At 48.7% G+C, this 12,469-nt stretch overlaps 1 protein-coding gene and 1 pseudogene across 3 annotated transcripts; both read left to right on the forward strand.

Moving 5' to 3' along the window:
• The first annotated feature begins 4,249 nt into the window (after positions 1-4,249).
• On the forward strand, positions 4,250-5,979 carry LOC138830478 (TNF receptor-associated factor 4-like; annotated as a pseudogene). Its single transcript, XR_011373025.1, has 2 exons — positions 4,250-5,078; positions 5,347-5,979. The product of XR_011373025.1 is annotated as a TNF receptor-associated factor 4-like (transcript).
• Positions 5,980-9,152: 3,173 nt separating this feature from the next.
• On the forward strand, positions 9,153-12,153 carry Atp5mc1 (ATP synthase membrane subunit c locus 1). 2 transcript variants are annotated; one of them, XM_070028285.1, is made up of 5 exons: positions 9,153-9,229; positions 9,853-9,900; positions 11,006-11,083; positions 11,434-11,612; positions 11,933-12,153. In XM_070028285.1, the coding sequence occupies exons 2-5, from the start codon at positions 9,862-9,864 to the stop codon at positions 12,045-12,047; spliced, it is 411 nt and encodes a 136-aa protein (XP_069884386.1). In that variant the 5' UTR covers positions 9,153-9,229; positions 9,853-9,861; the 3' UTR covers positions 12,048-12,153. The 2 variants fall into 2 exon arrangements, with proteins under 2 accessions (XP_069884386.1, XP_069884385.1); XM_070028284.1 differs by having other exon boundaries at positions 9,211-9,299.
• Positions 12,154-12,469: the final 316 nt, after the last annotated feature.

Raw genomic sequence — 12,469 nt, forward strand, 5'->3', positions numbered from 1 at the left:
AGTAGCTAGGATTACAGGTGTGAGCCACCGGCGCCCGACGATATCCCTTTTCTTAATGGTACACATTGTGTTGGTCCTTTTTCCCCCCACTGTTGTATTCAAGAAGTGACTTAATAGTAAACAAAATTAGCCGGGCGCTGGTGGCTCACGCCTGTAATCCTAGCTACTCAGGAGGCTGAGATCTGAGGATTGCGGTTCAAAGCCAGCACGGGCAGGAGAGACCGTGAGACTTCTATCTCCAATAAAACCACCAGAAAACCGGAAGTGGCACTGCAGCTCAAGTGGTAGAGCGCTCGCCTTGAGCTGAAAAGCTGAGGAACAGCGCCCAGGCCCAGAGTTCAAGCCCCACGACAGACCAAAAAAAAAAATAGTAAACAAAATTAATTTTAGATAGAATGATTCATGATAGGTACTGATTCAAATTGGGAAATTTGAGTGTGTGTATGTGGGGGGGGGGAGCTTAAACTCAGCTGGGGTGCTATTCCTGAGCTTTTTTGCTTAAAGCTAGTTCTTGCTCTACTACTTGAGCCACAGCTGGCTTCAAATTGTGATCCTCGCCTCAGCCTCCTGAGTAATTAAGATTACATGAGCAGCTGGGCACCAGTGGCTTAGGCCTGTAATCCTTCCTACTCAGGAGTTGGAGATCTGAGGATTGTGGTTCAAAGCCAGCACTAGCAGAAAAGTCTGTGAGACATCTCCAATAAACTACTCAGAAAAAAGCCAGAAGTGGTTCTGTGGCTGAAGTGGTAGAGCACTAGCCTTGAACACAAAAAGGCTCAGGGATAGTGCCCAGGCCTGAGTTCAAGTCCCAGGACTGGCAGAAAAATAAATAAATAAATAAATAAATAAAAATACATGAGCCACTGGGGCCTGGCAAAATTGGTAATTCTTGTACAGAACATATATGGGGAAATATATCTTGCAATTGATACTAAATATATGCATGGATATTTAGGAATATTTGATGTTAGGAAAAATTCAAGAATAAAAGTAAATGAATATGAAAAAGTGGCTGGAAATGTAGCTTAGAGGTAGAGTGTTTGCCTAGTATGCATGAAGCCCTGGGTTCGATTTCTTAGTACCACATAAACAGAAAAAGCCAGAAGTGGCACTGTGGCTCAAGTGGTACAGTGCTAGCCTTGAACACAAAGAGGCTTAGGGACAGTGCCCAGGCCCTGAGTTCAAGCCTCAGGACTGGCAAAAAAAAATTGAAGAGGAAGAAAGGAAGGAAAGAAGGAAGGAAGGGAAGGTGGGAGGGAGGGAGAGAGCAAGGAACCAAGGAAGGAAGGAAAAGAAAGAAAGGAGGAAAGAAAAGAGAGACACAAAGAAAAGAGACAAGGAAGAAGGAAGGGGAAGAGAGAGACAGAGGGAGAGAAAGAGGGAAAAGATAAATCTCATTATGGACACAATGAACTGCAATGAAAAAATGCTTGAAGAACCAGGCACCCATGGCTCACACCTATAATCCTAGCTACTCTGGAGAATGAGATCTGAGAATTGCAGTTGAAAGCCAGCCCAGGCAGGAAAGTAGAACACTAGCCTTGAGAGAGGAAAAAAAAAGTTCAGGGACAGCTCCTAGGCCCCAAGTTCAAGCCCAAGAACTGACCAAAAAAAAAAAAACATTGAAGAGGTCTTGCATAAATAAACCAAATATGTGTAATTCCATCCTGACCTTCACACAATTTGAGCGTTGTGCTTCAATGAAGGAAGCTCAGTGAGCACAGACTGCAGCAGGAGCCAGGCTGAACTTTGCTAGAAAACTGAGCATCAGTGGGCTGGGAAGGTGGCTCAGTGGTAGAGCGCTTGCCTTGCATGCATGAGGCCCTGGGTTCCATTCCTCAGCACCACATAAGCAAAAAGAAAAAAGCCGGAAGTGGCACTGTGGCTCAAGTGGTAGAACGCTAGCCTTGAGCTGAAGAGCTGAGGGACAGCACCCAGGCCCAGAGTTCAGGCCCCACGACTGGACCCCCCCCCCAAAATAAATAAATAAATAAATAAAACTGAACATCACTGGGAGATTTTGTATTTGGGGAATGGCTGTGTTATGATGTTGTTGCCTCGGAATTTTTGCTGGACATCATTTTGGATTATTTTGTTTTTGTCAGTCATAGTGCTTGAACTCAGGACCTAAGTGTTGTCTCAGAGCTTTTGTGCTCAAAGCTAGTACTCTACCATTTTGAGCCCCAGTGCTGTTTCTGGTTTTCTGGTGGTTAATTGGAAATGAGTCTCACAGACTTTTTTGCCCAGGCTGGCTTCGAACTATGATCCTCAGATCTCAGTGTCCTGAGTAGTGAGGATTACAGATGTGAACCACCAGCACCCAGCTGGATAAATGTTGTTCTGGGAGGTGAGTTGGGCCCTAGCATGGGGTCATCTTAGGCTACTGAGTATGTTGGAGGGGATGTGGGTGTATATTCGTGTGTGTGTGTGTGTGTGTGTGTGCGCGCGCGCACGCGCGCCATTCTCTGAGTACATGCATTGGACTATATGGGCCAGAATGTACTGGAGACTTGGGAAGTATCCACTTGGCAATACCAAAGTTTGAACTCAAGATTCTGCACTTGCTCAGCTTGCTTGAATAGCTGTCCCTTTACCACTTGAGCCACACTTATGGCCCTGGCCCTGCTTTTCCTGTGTGCTGATCTTGGGGCTTGAACTCAAGGAATGGCCTTTTTTTGGGGGGTGGGGGTGGGTCTGTTGTGGGACTTGAACTCTGAGCCTGGGTGCTGTCCCTGAGCTCTTCAGCTCAAGGAAAGCACTCTGCCACTTGAGCCACAGTGCTACTTCTGGTTTTTTGAGCGTTTTATTGGAGATAAGAGTATCACATGGATTTTCCTGCCTGGACTGGCTTTGAACCTTGATCCTCAGATCTCAGCCTCCTGAGTAGCTAGGGTTACAGGTGTGAGCCGCAGGTGCCCAGCAAGGGTATGAACTTTATCCCTGGGCTTTTTGTACTTCTGGCTAGCTCGCAACTTGAGGCACATCTCCACTTCAGGCTATTTTCAGTCATTAATTGGAGATGAGTATCCCGGACTTTGCTGCCTAGGCTGGCTTCAAACCCAGATCCTTAGCCGGGCGCTGGTGGCTCACGCCTGTAATCCTAGCTACTCAGGAGGCTGAGATCTGAGGATCTCGGATCAAAGCCAGCCCGGGCAGGAGAGACCGTGAGACTCCTATCTCCAATAAACCACCAGAAAACTGGAAGTGGCGCTGTAGCTCAAGTGGTAGAGCGCTCACCTTGAGCTGAAGAGCTGAGGGACAGCGCCCAGGCCCAGAGTTCAAGCCCCACGACCGACAAAAAAAAAAAAAAACCCAGATCCTTAGATCTCAGCTTCCTAAGTAGTGAGGATTACAGGCATGAACCACCAATACCAAGTTGGTCCTGCTTTTTTTTTTTTTTTTTTTGTTGGTCATCGGGCCTGAACTCTGGGTCTGGGTGCTGTCCCTCAGCTCTTCAGCTCAAGGCTAGCGATCTACCACTTGAGCCACAGCGCCACTTCCAGCTTTTTTTTTTTCCTGCTTATGTGGTGCTGAGGAATGGAACCCAGGGCCTCATGCATGCAAGGCATGCGCTCTACCACTGAGCCACCTTCCCAGCCCCTGTTTCCCAATTCTTGATATGGACAATAGTAATATTTAAAGTTTTATGTCTAAATGCATTGTTTTTAACAATCTGATTTCTTATTTAATTACATTATGGTCAGAGAATGTGGTCTGTGTAGTATTGATTCATGTTTATTAAAGCATCTTTATGACTTAGTAAGTGGCCAATTTTTTTAAATGTCTCATGTGTTTAAAAATAATGTGTATTATTTATTTGTTGCATGGTTCTATATAAGTTAAAGAGATGTGGGGCTAGGAAGGTGGCTCAGTGGCAGAGTGCTTGCCTTGCATACCTGAGGCCCTGGGTTCGATTCCTCAGTACCACATAAGCAAAAAGAAAAAAGCAGGAAGTGGCGCTGTGGCTCAAGTGGTAGAGCGCTAGCCTTGAGCTAAAAGAGCTGAGGGACAGCACCCAAGCCCAGAGTTCAGGCCCCACGACCGGACCCCCCAAAAAAAAAAAAATCTTCTGGCTCGGCATTGGTAGCTCATGCCTGTAATCCTAGCCACTCAGGAGGCTGAGATCTGAGAATTATGGTTCAAAGCCAGCGGGAGCAGTAAAATCTCCAAGACACTCTTCAATTAAACACTCAAAAACTGGAAGTGGAGGGCGTCGCCCGGAGCCGGGGAGCGTGGGCCCGAGCGAGGCGCGGGCTGTGGGGCCACTGCGTGCCCCGGCCCCGCTGGCCCGTGCCCACGGCTGAGCCCGCCATGCCTGGCTTCGACTACAAGTTCCTGGAGAAGCCCAAACGGCGGGTGCTGTGCCCGCTGTGCGGGAAGCCCATGCGTGAGCCCGTGCAGGTCTCCACCTGCGGCCACCGCTTCTGTGACACCTGCCTACAGGAGGTCCTCAGTGAAGGAGTCTTCAAATGCCCCGAGGACCAGCTTCCTCTGGACTATGCCAAGATCTACCCAGACCCAGAACTGGAGGTCCAGGTGTTAGGTCTGTCTATCCGCCGCATCCACAGTGAAGAGGGCTGCCGCTGGAGTGGGCCACCCCGTCATCTACAGGGCCACCTGAATACTAGCAATTTCAATGTAGTCCCCTGCCCCAATCGCTGCTCTTCTAAGCTGAGCCGCCGTGATCTGCCTGCACACTTGCAGCACAACTGCCCCAAGCGGCGCCTCAAATGCGAGTTCTGTGGCTGTGACTTCAGTGGGGAGGCCTAGGGGAGCCCTGAGGGCATGTGCCCCCAAGAGAGCGTGTACTGTGAGAACAAGTGTGACGCCCGCATGATGCGGCGTCTGCTGGCCCAGCGTGCCACCTCTGAGTGCCCCAAGCGCACCCAGCCTTGTGCCTACTGCAGCAAGGAGTTTGTCTTTGACACCATTCAGAGTCACCAGTACCAGTGCCCACAGCTGCCTGTGTCCTGCCCCAACCAGTGTGGTGTGGGCACCATGGCTCGGGAGGACCTGGCAGGCCATTTGGAAGACAGCTGCAGCACTGCCCATTCAAAGATTCTGGCTGTAAACACAGGGTAAAAATCTTTCTCCTTCCTGTCAGCTCCTCTTTAGCCCTTCAAGTCCTGGACAGGCTAGGTTTCCTGGCACAGTGAGGCCTTGGTGGGCTCTGCTCTGAAACCCTCATTTTTCTCATGCTGGTCAGTTAGTTTCCACTTGTTTCTAGCACCCTGTCTTCCTCATGCAGAGTTAGATGTCTACTCTTCCTCTCCATCTTCTCTCCCCTGGACCTTCCCCTTTTGGTAACTTCTCCATTCCCCCCATGGCCTGGGGCTTTACCAACAGTGCCCTAAGCTGGCAATGGCACGACACGTGGAGGAGAGTGTGAAGCCTCATCTGGCTATGATGTGTGCTCTGGTAAGCCGGCAGCGGCAGGAGCTGCAGGACCTTCGCAGAGAGCTGGAGGAGCTGTCAGTAGGCAGTGATGGTGTGCTCATCTGGAAGATTGGCAGCTATGGGCGGTGACTACAGGAGGCCAAGGCCAGGCCCAACCTTGAGTGCTTCAGCCCAGCTTTCCACACACATAAGTATGGTTACAAGCTGCAGGTGTCTGCATTCCTCAATGGCAACCGCGGTGGCGAGGGCACACATCTCTCACTGTACATTCGTGTACTGCCAGGTGCCTTTGACAATCTCCTTGAGTGGCCCTTTGCCCGACGTGTCACTTTCTCCCTGCTGGATCAGAGCGACCCTGGGCTGGCCAAGCCACAGCATGTTACTGAAACCTTCCACCCTGACCCAAACTGGAAGAATCTCTAAAAACCTGGCACTTGGTGAGGCTCCCTGGATGAGAGTTCTCTGGGTTTTGGATATCCCAAGTTCATCTCCCATCAAGACATCCGAAAGCAAAACTGTGTGTGAGATGATGCTGCCTTCATCCGTGCCTCTGTTGAACTGCCCCGGAAGATCCTCAGCTGAGTGCAGAGCTGGGGAGCTCAAGAGGTATAAGGGATGGACATGACCTCAGTCAGGCACTGGCTGAAACGAGAGGGGGCTGGCCCCCCTTTCTGCTACTTCTGCCTAGGTTCTGTTACCCTGTTCTTCCCCTACCACCACCCTCAGGTGCCTCCAATTGGTGCTTCATCCCTGATCCCTGGAGGGAGCAGGTCTTGGGATTATCAAGGGCTGGAAACGAGTGATCCCCAGGGCCTGTCTCCCCTCCTGGGCAGGGCAGACATGCCTTGGTGCCAGCCACATTCTACTTGGACTGAGGCGCCTGCTCAGGTGCTATGTTCCAAGAACCATAGGGGGGAGTTGGGAAATGGAGGGGTAGTTATAAGAATCTGCCTTGAGATTAATTTTTCTTCCCCTTTCTCCAGCTGTGGCCCTTCTGGTTATTTATTTTGGAGGTCACAGCAGGGGAGCTCTGATTTTTAATAAACCCTGAGTTGTATTTATTAAAAAAAACAACAACTGGAAGTGGAGCTTAAAGTGGTAGCGCACTAGCCCTGAGCAAAAGAGTTCAGAGACAGCAACCAGGCCCTGAGTTCAAGCCCTACAACCACCAAAGTAAGTAAAAAATAAAAGTCTTCTGTTTCTGTTTAATCTGTCAATTACTATCAAAGTGTGTTCATCAGCTTTAGGTAACTCTTCGCCACTTAGATCAACTGGTAAAGAGAAAAAGGCTGGGCTTGGAAGGTGGCTCAGTGGTAGAGTGCTAGCCTTGCATGCATGAGGCCCTGGGTTTGATTCCTCAGCACCACATAAGCAAAAAAGCCAAAGTAGCACTGTGGCTCAAGTGGTAAGAGAGAGAGAAAGGCTGTTTCCTTCACATCTTCGGTCCATGATAGAATCTTGTTTCCAATAGGCCAGCAAAAAGCCAGAAGTTGAGGTATAGCTCAACTGGTAGAGTACCAACTTTGAGCAAAAAAAGCCAGGTAAGAACCTGAGTCCTAGGTTCAAGCCCCTGTGCCAACCAAAACAAAACCTTTTTTTTTTCATATTTTGTTTTATAACATTTTAAGTGAAGATATAATTATTAACTATTTACCATGTGAGAGACATTTATTTTCTTGTTTTCATGTGCAATGTACATTTTATTTATTTATTTATTTATTGTCAGGGGGCTTGAACTCAGGCTTGGGTGCTATACTTGACCTTTTTTGCTTAAGGCTAGTGCTCTATTCCATTGAGCCACAGCTCCACTTCCCATTTTCTGATGGTTAATTGGAGATGAGTATCATGGACTTTCATGCCATGGTGGGCTTTGAACCACAGTCCTCAAATCTCAGCTTCCTGAGTAGCTAGGGTTAGAGGCATAAGCCATCACCTGGCTTTGCAATGCACATCCTTTCAGCAGAATTTTTGCTTATGTGTATGCCAGGACTATCACTTGCTTGGCTTTCTTGCTTATGGATGATGCTCTACTACTTGAACCACATCTCCAGCTTGGCTTTTTGTTCTTTTTTTTGCGAGGGTTTTGTTTTCATATTAGGAATCAAACCTAGAGCATTGCACTTGCTTGACAAGCACTTTGCCACTGAGCTACATCCAGCCCCTTGCTGATAAATTTGGAGAGTCTAGACTCCCTAGAATTGGCTTTGAACCTCTCCTCCAGGTCTCAGCTTCCTAGGTAGCCAGGATTCATAGGCATGAGGTATTGAGTGCCTGGCTGAATCCTTCCATTTCTTTTTTTTTTTAAATTATTATTGTGAAAATACCGTACAGAGGGGTTACGATTACATGAGCAAGGTTCCATTTCTGATTATTTCTTTAGGATGTATTTCTAGAAGTGATTTCTGGGTCAAAGAGAATGCAGTGGCCAAAGGTTCTCAATTACTCAAGAATTGCGGGTCAAAGAGGATGGTCCATTCAAAGGCTCTCGAATAAAAATAAGTATTGCCAAATTGCTCTCAAGGAAAGTTTCCTAATTCATACTCTCACTAGCAGTGTAGTAGAGCTCCATGCTTACTGTAAGATAGCTCCTAGAAGGCGAGCAGACTCCACTCTCCCCGCAGCAAAGGCTCCGCCCAGTACCTGAGTTACCTAGGCAACTGGCACACCTGGAAGAGGTCACACCTTTCTCCATCCATACCCTAGATAAGGCCTAGCTCAGACCCAGACGCCCTCTTTCCCAGCCTACCCCTACCGGAATACCACGTGCGTGGGGTGATTCTTACTCGGCAACCTCTTTTTTAAAAAAAACTAACACTTACAATAAAAAATAATTTTGTGCTTTTAATAAAAGTAGTGCGTTTAAGGTATTTCTCAGATTAGTAAAATTGCGCATTCCTGCAATTCTTATTTCTCGGTTCTTATCCTTTAGGCTCATCTTTCTCTCCTTCTCTTGACAGGGTCTCAGTATGTAGCCACCCTGGCCTGGAACTCACCATCTTCAGGCTTCACCCTCCTCAGTGCTGAGATTACAGGTGTGCACAAGCAACTACATGCGAATTCTTTACACACAAAGCTCGTTGCTTTATCCTTAGAATATAATTTCAAATTATAAATATAACCCTAATTATGAGTTCTAAAAAATATATTGGTCACTAGTTCATGACTGCTGAACACCCTCCAAGGCCCACAAAGCGGGCCGATCTTTTAGGAGCTTAGCAACCGGGCCGAATTTTCCACGGCGGAAGGTTCCCACAAATCACTAGGGTGGGAACCGCAACCAAGGCTTCTGCGCTCCTTACCCCAAGAAGCAACATCTCGCGGTATCTCAGTTGTCCTGGAAGGGGGGGGCGAGGAAGGGAGTGACTGTGTCCTAGACTCGACTACAAACCCCAACATGCAACGTGCTCCGAGGCCGCGCGCGCGCCCGAATGAATTCGCGGAGCCAAAGTCATGTGTCGGCTTGCGTCAGGTGTCGGGTCATCCCTCTCACGCCTTTTCTTCAGCTTGCCACCTTGGCCGCCATTTTGTGCGGGAGGTTATGGAACCTCTGAGTTCCCTACCCACCGACTCTATGGTCGAGAATTTCAAGGATCAACCAATCGTAACTCAGCTCTCCGAGGAAAACCCCGCCTTTTTCCGCAGGGAGGCGGGGATTGCCACGAAGTTGCTGTGGGAGGAGAGAGGAAGAAACTGCGGAAACCCAATAGAAAAGGGCGACTTGATGACGCAAACCAATGGGGACGCGGGAGGGTTGCAGCCAATGAGAGTAGAGGAACCCCAGGACACGTGGGTGGGGGAGCCGTGCGCTGAGAGCAAGGGCTAAAGCTGCGAGGTGAGTCAGTCACCTTGAGAGGGGCGAGCGCCGTGTGCCGGGCTGGGTCTGCGGGGGAGAGGGTGTGCAGGTGATTCGGGGCCGGGAACCTGCGGGCGGCTGGGTAGTGGATTGGGCGTAAGGAGACTCATCTGCCCTCAAGAATGGAAGAAACGATGGAAGGTTTTAGTCTCACCAATTAATGTTAATGACCAACGGTAATGAGCGATAAACGGCCACTCCCGGGGCTAGTAGAGGACAGATGTGTAATCTGGGCAGGATCCTGCACGGCACCTGCCCGGCTTCTGCCACTTCATCCCGGGAGACGGTCTCCTTTCGCAACGTCTCTCTCCTGGGGCCTGAGCCTCTATTACTTCCGATTTCGGTGTGGTTTTTTTTTTTTTTTTTTCCACGCTGCATACCCGCAGCGCAGAAGGTGGTTGACCCTGGAGTCCGCGCTGTCCTTCTGACCTCTAATGCCTTCCTCCGGCTGGGGTGCGATGCAAGAAGAGAGGGTCCAGGGACAATCGGGGTGAGGTGGGGGAAATGGGGACGGTGCAGGGGACGACAGAAGGTCGTCACCATAAGCAAGTAGCCGTGCTCTCAAAGGATTTATAGTTTCTCTTTGTTTTTGGTTTCTGCAGACTGAAAAAATGCAGACCACCGGGGCACTGCTTATTTCTCCAGTTCTGGTAAGCTAAGGCTGGTGTATCCCGTGGTGCCATGCACGGTGTAGTGCCATGTATGGTGTGGGAGGCATCTCTGTGTGTGTAATGAATGGAATGAGTGGGGTTTGCTGTCAGGATGTTGGCTCTTTGAGGAGATTGGGATGCAGGTAACTGCTGTTGAGTTGGGCCTGTAATCCAAATTCTCTTGGCTTTGAAATGTCCTCAGAGAGGCTAGATCTGACCTTTACCCCCAGTCTAGCTTCAACAGCCCATGAAAACATAATCTCAACCTTGGCTGCATATTAGAATCACCTGAGGAGCTGTTAAATTTCCTAATACCAATCAGACCAGTTACAGGAGACTATGGGAATGAAGATGGAACCCTAGACCTTTTTTAAAACTCCCCAGTGATTCCACAGTTCAGCCGAGTTTGAAAACCACTGCACTTTGCCCTAGAGAATATTTCAAGAAAGCCATGTCACCAGTGAGGCAGGTGGCACTTAGGAGGCTAAGGTAGGAAGATCTGGAGTTCCAGGCCAACCTGGGCTACATAGAAAGACTCTCAAGAAAGAATGCATGTTACAGAAGGCTCTCTGTAGGTGGCTGTTCCAGGAATTTCACCAAGCCTACTGGCCCACTGCAAGAAAGATGTCTAGCAGCGTGTACATTTTAGTATATACCTTCCCCTTTCTTCATTACTATGGTGGTTTGGGTACAAACCTTTCTTGTACCCCCATCTGCTCTTAATGTGGATTTTGTTCCATTCTGAGAAAATGATGAAGCTGTGCCCATGGAAGTGAATTTGAATACATGTTTTTGTTTCGTTGGTGATTGAACCCAAGAATATACACTACTACCACTGTGCCCCTCCCCAGTGCTTTGAATGGTAATGGATTGCCACTGGTGACTGCACCAGACTCTCAATACAGCTGTCTCTGTAGGCCTGCCCATTGGGTACAAGCAAACATACATTGAAATACATTGTACTTTTTTCAGTGCTATGGTTGTTTTTTGTTGTTTTTTGTTTTGTTTTGTTTTTACAAGAAGCTCATCAGTTAGATATTTGGTGGTCTTCTTTTTCTTTTTTTCCTTGCTTAACCTGGAGAGATATGTCTTTCTGACTTTGCAGATGCGCTGTTGTACCAGGGGTCTAATCAGGCCTGTGTCTGCCTCCCTCCTGAGTAAGCCAGAGGCTCCATCTAAACAGGTAAGGAAGTAGGGACCCTCTTAGGCATCTTTGCAGGCAGGGAATCTCTAAACCAAATTGCCTTAAGGCCTTATTAAGAGAAAAATAGAGGATCAGTGATGACCTTGTAAATCTAAGTCTCCAAAGGCAATCACTGTGGATGAGAAATTTGGAAAAGTGCATTTGCCTACCTCATACTATTTCCCTTGTCCTATCTGAGAACAGACCCCAGTACTGACATCCTCCCTACATTCAGAGTATTCTGTTCTTGTCAGGCAATATGCCAAAGGTTTTAGGGTTCACAGGGCAGTGGGAGGGATGGAGTCAGCCACCTGTTCTGCTACCTCATTATCTTCTCGCTCTGGCTCTAGCCTTCCTGCAGTGGCTCCCCCCTCCAGGTGGCCAGACGGGAGTTCCAGACCAGTGTTGTCTCCCGCGACATTGACACAGCAGCCAAGTTTATTGGTGCTGGGGCTGCCACAGTTGGTGTGGCTGGATCAGGGGCTGGCATTGGAACAGTGTTCGGCAGCTTGATCATTGGCTATGCCAGGTAAGGTTGGGGCAGCCTAGAGCATCTTCTACTGTAAGTTAACATCGTTTGGGCAAAGCTTCAGCAGCAGGAACTCCTTCTGGAGCTTCTGTACCTCCTGTTTGCTCCAGTAACCTCTAAACCAAAATTTAATAGGTGTCCAACATAGCTCACTTAGCTTGCCAAGTTGCTACTCTGCTTGGCCCATCAAAATCTCCAGTGTACGGGCAGGCTAGGTCCTCTCCTGGTTATACCAGCATCCCATCCCCCACCCTGTGTCACCCACCCCTCCCTTACCCTTTTCCTTTCCCTGTGTTGTCATCAATCTCTGTCCTTGGCAGGAATCCGTCTCTCAAGCAACAGCTCTTCTCCTATGCCATTCTGGGCTTTGCCCTGTCTGAGGCCATGGGGCTCTTCTGTTTGATGGTCGCCTTCCTCATCCTCTTCGCCATGTGAGGCTCCGTGGGGGTCACCCAGCCATCCCCACTGCTTGACTCCTTGCCATTCCAGGTGCTGGAGTGTGCTAAGCTTTACCATTAAATATGACGTTTCTCTAAACCCATATGCTTGTGCCTCTGTCCTTTGACCTTGGGAGGGTGTTGGTGCAAAGAGGGACAGCTGTTGGTGATGAGGAAGTCCCTAGGTTTGAAAAGCAAAACTGCCACAGCTGGGACTGTGGAGGTCCCCTCCTCTCCCTGGAGTAATGTGTGGATTTCTCTGAATAGTGCTGATTGGTACTTAATCCCTATCTTGGGACAAGTTTCTGAGGGTATTAATTTGCACCAAGTGTTTTGCAACAGCCCTATGCATTGTACTTCCAATTTTTTTTTTTTTTTTTTGGTCGGTCGTGGGGCTTGAACTCTGGGCCTGGGCGCTGT

The sequence above is a fragment of the Dipodomys merriami genome, unplaced genomic scaffold (genome assembly GCF_024711535.1).
Source record: "Dipodomys merriami isolate MVZ:Mamm:240054 unplaced genomic scaffold, mDipMer1.0.p SCAF_19, whole genome shotgun sequence".
NCBI lineage: Eukaryota > Metazoa > Chordata > Mammalia > Rodentia > Heteromyidae > Dipodomys > Dipodomys merriami.